The sequence below is a fragment of the Rutidosis leptorrhynchoides genome, chromosome 6 (genome assembly GCF_046630445.1).
Source record: "Rutidosis leptorrhynchoides isolate AG116_Rl617_1_P2 chromosome 6, CSIRO_AGI_Rlap_v1, whole genome shotgun sequence".
In the NCBI taxonomy this organism is placed as follows: Eukaryota; Viridiplantae; Streptophyta; class Magnoliopsida; order Asterales; family Asteraceae; genus Rutidosis; species Rutidosis leptorrhynchoides.
The window spans coordinates 156,139,893-156,148,348 of NC_092338.1; the positions used below are offsets into that span (position 1 = coordinate 156,139,893).

Genomic DNA, 8,456 nt, shown 5'->3' on the forward strand with positions numbered 1-8,456 from the left:
TCCCCGTAAAATGAGATACGTTTTCATAAATCAATGATAAAGTATCAGTCTTAGCCACGTAAACTTTTTGAATCATGAGTCTTTATGACATTTAAGTTACAAGTGACTCATTTAATTAAGCTACATTACAATTTTTGCTCTACCTAGACTATTTTTTTTTTTTTTTTAGATTAGCGAGGAAACTCCCTATATGAGCGAGTACATTGGCTCTCTCATAGAAGGTAAATCTCAGGTAACCAAGCCTCTCGAGCGCGAGACATGGTACCGGGTGAATTGTGCATTATGCGCACACTTTGGTCACACCCCTTTTTGAACAATTTGACATAACAAGAAATTGAACCCGAGTGGTGTGTTTCATTGGGCAACTCGGTGACCACTCATGCAAGCGTGCGTGGTTTACCTTGACTATATTTATGTGCTTTTAAATCCTAACCTTTACACATCTATGTTGAGACCCCATTTTTTTTCTAAAAATAGAGATATAGAACATCAGAGTAAAAACATGTCGACATACTCTGACTATTCTATTTTTGGAATGTACACATAACACATAGACTAATAAGACAATCTTTAAAAACTTACAACCACAAAAATATTGATCCTAATAGTCTGGCCTTCCACACAAAACAATCAACAAATCTCTTTCAATAACAGATAAATTTGATGAAATCTCCTTAAGTTTCTCTTAACCAGCCTCAAATGGCTGCTTCAAATCTTTTTCCCTAATAATTCTCGATACACCATCCTGTCTATAATGCAAAAAGACAGGATGGCCTTTCGGAGATCTCATTCTCTCTCGCATCTCATTGGCCTCCTGTCTCTATTTTTGTCTATAAATTTGATTCTCCTTACCACAACCACCGTCGCTACACCCACCAATCCTCGCCTTACCTTCATTCGAAAACTATCGTCTAAAAAAACTACTTTTCCCGCCTTTCATGAAGCTCCCGCTTTTCGCAATGGGGATGAGTGTACGGACAACATTGTCCATGTAGCCATGACTATTGACTCAAACTACATTCGTGGGACAATGGCGGCGGTTTTATCAATCTTACAACATTCGTTTTGTCCCGATAATGTGTTTTTTCATTTCCTATGGTCTCGTTATAATGAACAAATCTATAATAGTATCATAACGACATTTCCTTACCTAAGGTTTAAGGTATATGAATTTGAAACGAAAAAGGTTCGTGGGAAAATATCCAAATCTATCCGTCAAGCGTTGGACCAACCGTTGAACTACGCAAGAGTTTACCTAGCGGATATATTACCAGCGAATGTCAACCGCGTGATCTATTTGGATTCGGATATTGTGATGGTTGATGACGTTGAGAAGTTGTGGAGAGTTAACTTGGAAGGCAAGGTACTCGCAGCACCCGAGTATTGTAAGGCAAATTTCACACGATACTTCACGAATGATTTTTGGAAGGATCCAGAATTAGGTAAAACATTTGAGGGCCGATATCCGTGTTATTTTAACACAGGGGTGATGGTTGTAGATGTTCGTAAATGGAGGGAAGGTGCGTATTCAAATAAAGTAGAAGAGTGGATGGCAGTACAAAAGCAACGGAGAATATATCACTTGGGTTCGTTACCACCGTTTTTGCTTGTATTTGCAGGGAAGATTAAAGGAATTGATCATAGATGGAACCAACATGGGTTAGGTGGTGACAATATTGAAGGAAGATGCAGAAGTTTGCACCCTGGTCCGATTAGCCTGCTTCATTGGAGTGGAAAAGGTAAACCATGGTTAAGGTTAGACTCGAGGAAACCTTGTGTTGTTGATCACTTGTGGGCCCCATATGATCTGTATCGTTCGTCAAAACATGTGCTAGAAGAATAACAAAAATCTGGTTGATTATCAAACGGACGAATCATGATTTGAAACACAAAGGCAAGAACAGAGTCGAAAATCGTTAGATCATCTGTTTTTCTAGACAAAGATTTGGACTAAGAGCACTACCCTGCATACACACCAAGGATGAGTGTGTATGTGATCAAGTTTATGGATATCTATTAAAACAGAAAAGAAAAAGAATCATGTGTGGGAATGTATCTGCAAGTGAATACATCAAGTTTATTCCTCAACCTTAATTATGTTTCAACCTCTCATCATGTAGTTAAGTTAGTGATAATAGTTACTGAATATGTAGAGTATAATTTAGTAGAAAACAATGCATAGTGAAGAATGTTTAAACGCTAATATAGATTCACACTTGTTTAAGTTAACTACCTACAAATATTCTATATTGATTAGTTTATATCGGCATCTAAACAACCGAAATATAACTAATCACGAATGAGATTTATAATTTGTGGCTCAAAGTCAGTAAAGTCAAGGTTGCCTAATTCGAAAAAACTCGGAATTACTCGGAAAATCAGCCAGAACTTGATCGAATGCAAACTTAGTCAACATCCGATTACTCCCGAGTACTCGCCGGGGTAGCCGATTACTCCCTAAAAGTCCCGACCGAGTACTACCTGGGTTGCCGATTTTTGCAACCTTGGATAAAGTTCTCAACTCTAACGAGCTTGCATTCAACCTTGAATAACCGGATTTATGCTCAAAAAAATGAGGGACTTGGAACATATAACACTAAGATATAAACTTTTTGTACAAAGAATAGATTTAATAATGGTTTAATGTACAATCTTTAAACGGCGAAAATACCCGTCATATCATCAGGACTACCTTCTTGAGTTCCAACTTGACTTCCCTTACGCGAAGTCCGTTTTGTAGCAACTATATGAAAATCATCATCTTCTTCATCAAATTCTTGTAATTCAACCTCCCCACCTTTAAAAACCGGGTGTATATAAGCATCTTTCAAATACGCTTTTAGATCAAGTTGTGGTTCCGTTGCCCTTTCCAATGTATCTTTGATCATCGCGTCCTGTAATCAAGCTTAGAATGTTACCCTCATATCCATAAACGGTAACCATTCAAATGAGCAGTTCTTGGTTCGGGTCAACAGGTTGGGTTGACTTACAAACACTGTCATCTTTTTTTATTTTTATTTTTTAAAAATCTTTCAACATGTTTTCATCAGGTAAGCGGTCAAAATGGGCAGTCCTTGGTTTCGGTATGGAATAACGAACACCATTTAAAAAAGAAACAGAAAAAATAAAATAAATAACAAAAAATTATAAGTTCAATTTTTACCGGGAAAAAGACTATTTGTGATGTGCCCAGTCCCTGCTCAGTTCTGTTTATTTGTATTTTCCAGTTTTGGTTCGTTTGCAGTCTTGTACGCTTTCGACCCAATGAATAAATTAAGGAAATAAAATACATTTCTAACCTGTAATGGGAACTTTCGGAATGCAGATTCAAACCGATTCTTGCAATACCGATGGAACCAGAAAGTTAAGAACGGGAGTGCGAGTAAAATAGGTGTCGAGTTTTCGGCCTCTTTTGTGCTCAGTAATCCTAACAATGTAATTTGCGAAATCACTAAACCAATAAGAATACGCCGATGAACATCTGGCCAAAATGATGCAGCACTCTCGTACTTCTGGTTGTACACATTAATGATCTGACGCCATCAAAGAAATTCAAGAAAAAAGAATGTTACTAGAAGCAAAGGGTCAAAACGGGCATTATTAGTCCGGGTATAATTAGTGTGAAATGGAATGACCCAAACTATAATAGTATAAATAATAATCTAATTGTATGAATAGATAATAGGGATATCCGGATATCAACCAACATGCCCCGTTTTCAAACTTTTTAAGAGAATTAACCCAAAAAAATTGCTAAAAAGCCCTCGCAAATCGCAAAAATCATTTTGCGAGTTGCGAACGGCTATTCTATTTATATTTATAGGCCTGAAACATTATCCAGAAAAATCTAAAAATCCTATCCGAAAGTCATATAACATAAAAGGTTTTATGCTATATATATATATATATATATATATATATATATATATATATATATATATATATATATATATATATATATATTATACACAATGGGCAACTCTTAACCCATTTGACCCGTTGAAATTGTGTTACCTGATGACGAAAAACGAGATACGCAAAAGCAAAGAAGGTGATGATGAACGGGAGGAGTATAGGAGTGACAGTCGAGTAGACAAGTCCAAGCAAAAAGTACAGCTGTAAACGAGGCTCGGTTATGGGCCAAGCCAATGAACCAGGGTCCATTGCCTCGTCTCTGTCTTTTTCAGTTTTCACCAAGAAAACGTTCTTCAAGTGATACAAAATCAACGGAACCATTCTGAATATCTCTGCGGCCACACCAGCCCAACCGTCGACCATAATGTATGTAATGAAAAACGTTGCCTTCATTGGAATCGAAACACCCACAGTTTTTGGAATCCTGTATCAAATAAGATGACAATTTCAACCCGTTTAGCCATTTGGGTTACGTTTTCACTCCAAAAAGTCATATGGCCCAAACTCAAAAAACTTAGCTCACCATGTCAAATGAGTAGAATGGGTCACTCGGGTTGGTACCCAACCTGACCCCTCATGTCTTCAAAAATTAAGGTTTGCGACCCAAAACCATTTTGACCCATTACCCGAACCGCCCGTTTTGACACTGTTTTCAACTTGTAGAGCCAAGAAAACTGAAAAGAGTGAGCACGTACTCGGATGGTGATTGATTTAAGAACTTTTGAAGTTGCTGTAGAGCAGTTCCTGTAATAATGCTTCCAAGAAACACATTCACGAGCAAAAAAAGATGATATTTTCCGGCTGATCTTGCTTCTAAAGCGGAAACAGCAACATACCCCTCAATTTTAGACATTTCCATTAAAATCATTGGAAGAACAAGAAGAAAGATCTTCAACACCATCCCCGGGAGAAAACCTTGAATGAACGACTTGACCGAGTCTCTGCAACATAATCAAGAATTCAAGATTTGTATTAAAAAAAACAATTATTTTGACATAATTATCTTGATCGATAAAGTTTTTACTTACTTATAGATAAGGGGTTTCAAAAAGGGAAGAACTTTTCCAATGTATTCAATGTTGGCCAAAGTTTGAACAAAGGCAATTGGGAACATGAAACAGAAAGTAAGACCAAAAAAGGCAACAGCCATGACTAATTTTCGCAGGTTTAGCTGCAAGAAAGGTATGGCTAGGTTATTCCAGTAAACATCGCGCGGTTCAGGAGCCCAATCTGTGATCCAACGAGTTGGATTCTTTGTCTGTTGTGTTTGAGCACAAATGGCTGCACCCCATCGTGATCTGAACGAAACAAATGCTGCTGGGACCACAGCTTTTGGATCAGCAATAACCCTTTCGCGTTCTGCTATTTCCTATTTTTAAAAATCATTTGATGTGAAACAGTTAAATGTGCTGGTCCAGTAACAGGTTCAGATAAAAAACGGTTAGGTTCTTAACCAGTTAAATTGACTTCACATCAAGTTTTGGTGCAAAAAATGGAGAAAGTTGTGATGATGTATACTTACTTCTTTGCTCAACTTCTCAATTTCTTCGGTATAGTAATCTATCGCATCAATCTTCTTTCCCCAAAGACCCCAAAAACCACTCTATATAAATAACATTAATTATGAGCTTGTAAACTTGAAAACAAAAAAAAATTATATTGTAAATTTGAAAACAAAAAGTAGATGAAGAATTATCTATCCCCAAACCTTGGTGGTTGGCCTTTTAGATGGTCTTCTCTCGAACTTATTGCTGTAGTAAATAAGTCGATTATGCAAATCCTTCTTCCGATCCACCATATTCGCAAGCTTATTTGCATTGTACACTACCTACAAATCAATAAAAAAAATAATTACAACATATTTAGCACTTCATATTTGTATCCAACCATATTTAATTTAAAAGGGACAAAAAGGCAACTTTGATCAGATTTCTGTTTTGGGCAAACAACTTATTTAAGACCCAAAAAAAACCATCAAAAGTTCAAAAACTTCAATTTAACATTATCTAAGATAACCAACGTCATGTCTCAACAAAAAAACCATCAAAGTTCAAAACTTTATTATACATGCTTATTCGTTAGAAACTGAGAATTATAGAAAACAAACCTTATGTACAAGATATTGATCGGGGTGATTAACACAGAAGAAATGTTCAACATGTTCACTGACGGATTCATCAGGATCCGGAGGCACGTTTCTCACAAGGACCTACAACGAGAATAAAATAAGTAATCCTCGTTATTTATTTTCTTTATAATAAATTATCAGCACTCGAAACTTACAGTAAATTGATCTGGACGTCGGCTTTGAGAAGCAAGAAAATGTAGCCGCATGTCGGTTACAATTTTGTATTCCTTGTATAGAATATAACACGTCCAAAACGAAAAGACGTACGCCATGACTATATGTGCAGCTAACCTGATAAATATAACATCAATGTTTCATTTTTAAAATGATAAAACAAAAAAGAATGAGATTAAAAACCGATTCTTTCTCGAAAGTATTTAAAAAAAAAAGTTCAGACCTTTTTGATGCAGGCGGGACATTGGATATTGAAAACTTGTCTATCTCACCGTACGCTAAATCTTTCATAATAACGCTACTTCGGCTGAAATTTCCGCCAGTATAATTGACAGGTAACAGCACACAAAATGCAAGTATAGCAATAGGAACAAATATTTTCAAGCTGCATACAATTATTATCAGCATTATTGAGAGACAACTTGCGATAAAAATATGAAACAACCAGTTTTATCTAATTAAGAAAACAGTTTAAGAAAACTAGTACAGACCCGAGAAGATAAATACGAATATACACAGCAGAATCGAGGCCAGCGTGATCTATAAGCTCAAGTTCTGGCATCTTTAATGCTGCAGGCACCCAATTTAATATTCTTATATACATTCTAACATCTAGATTGACAAATTTCTTTACTAAAGGCCCTGAAGTGCTTGGATTTTCCCGTATGCCTTTGATATACCATTTCGGGAAGTAAATACGGTCATTTATTGGTTGAAGACGAAATATCGCGAATGCCAAGAGAAATGCTAATGCAGATAGACTGTTAATGGCAGCTGAAACGGTTATATCCGAAATAGTAGCCATTTTCTTTCTTGAACTTCAACTGCTACCTACATTCAAGTGGTAAGACATGTGATTTGGCCTTTAGTTTGGTGTGAATAAAATTTCAAATCATCCTACGTGCAATTTGAAAATTTGTCTAAATACACTCATCCTTATAAACTATTATATTCATGAAATTAACCACTAGGAAAATATGAAGCATGGTCTAACAAGCTCGGAAATTTTACTAAATTTGAATACTTTTTGGCAAAAAAACACAAACAATGTCTTCTTTATGGTGTGTGCAGCTTCATATTCAAAATTAAAAAAGTTCAATATTACATACTGATGTGTCTTTTTCTTGAATTTCAAAAGACAGATGGTTCGTTTGCGACAAAAAGTTAACACTAAAATTGGTACAATGCTCAAAAGGTCAATTACTTATGCAAAACTGATACAGGGTTAATAAGCTGCAAAGTTCTACAGCAAACAGAATGCAAATGTCGTATTCTTTTTTCGTTAAATTACGTTAAAAGTCAAAAAATAGTTCAAGTGCAAAATCAGAGAAACTAATCAAAAAGCAATTTTTTACATGAAATCCAGCTCCAACAAATTAAAACATGCCCATCTGCAGATCATACGATAAACTCAATTTGTAGCTCAACAAAGAACAAAGTATAACACTTCAGAATAGTCCTAATAGCATATGAGTTAAAAACCCTGATCAGCATTTTATTGTCTTTAATCACAATCTCAAAAAATTGAACCACTTTTTAACTAAAACAAGAACAAGAATCTCAATATAACAGCTTTACACACCACATTTATTCAAAGCTTGCATTATAGAATAATCATAGAAACATTTAAATAAACACAATAAAATAGATATACAGATATATTACACCATACCCATAAATCAAATTGACAAGAAACCCCTCAAACTAGAGCTCAAACGTGAAAACCCAATTACACTCAAAAACCCTAAAATCAAGTATGACACACATCATACACAAAACAAAGACCTGGGTTTATTGGTATTATGAGCAAGACTTATATGGGTTTCAGAAAAAAATTCAAAATCTTGAAAAAAATATCACTTTTTTACCTTATGTTTCTGTCAGCAATACAAAAGATTGATTGATGGTAATAAACAGAGTTGTAGTTGATTTGTTTAGGTGGTGGTGAACGGCGGAGTACGACGGAGGAAGGGCCGCAATAAACGCGGAATACACCGACTGTGTGTATTGTGTGTGTAAAAGTGCCACCAACGATGTTCTGTTAGCTTAACGGTTGCGTTGCTAGTAGTTGCTCATATTTTAAATACAGGCAAATATTTATTATTAATAATAATAATTAATAATATTAATATTCAACTAGTGAAATGACCCGTGTAACCACGGGTTTGTTTAAGTGAAACAGTTTAATGATATGTTTTAAGTATTAAGTGAACGTAAATGCTAAAGTTCTTTAGTTTAA

The 8,456-nt window shown here is 35.5% G+C and overlaps 2 protein-coding genes across 2 annotated transcripts; one reads left to right on the top strand and one right to left on the bottom strand.

Annotated features, from left to right (window-relative positions):
• The first annotated feature begins 664 nt into the window (after positions 1-664).
• Positions 665-2,149, top strand: LOC139852301 (probable galacturonosyltransferase-like 4). The gene has a single exon (XM_071841571.1). The coding sequence runs from the start codon at positions 755-757 to the stop codon at positions 1,841-1,843; it is 1,089 nt and encodes a 362-aa protein (XP_071697672.1). The 5' UTR covers positions 665-754; the 3' UTR covers positions 1,844-2,149.
• Positions 2,150-2,573: 424 nt separating this feature from the next.
• LOC139852300 (CSC1-like protein At4g02900) lies at positions 2,574-8,250 on the bottom strand. Its single transcript, XM_071841570.1, has 12 exons — positions 8,086-8,250; positions 6,709-7,048; positions 6,441-6,602; positions 6,199-6,334; positions 6,023-6,124; positions 5,624-5,743; positions 5,438-5,518; positions 4,944-5,284; positions 4,611-4,856; positions 4,015-4,339; positions 3,300-3,533; positions 2,574-2,894 (listed from the first exon to the last, which is right to left on the bottom strand). Exons 2-12 carry the CDS (start codon positions 7,020-7,022, stop codon positions 2,655-2,657), a joined length of 2,301 nt encoding a protein of 766 aa, XP_071697671.1. The 5' UTR covers positions 7,023-7,048; positions 8,086-8,250; the 3' UTR covers positions 2,574-2,654.
• Positions 8,251-8,456: the final 206 nt, after the last annotated feature.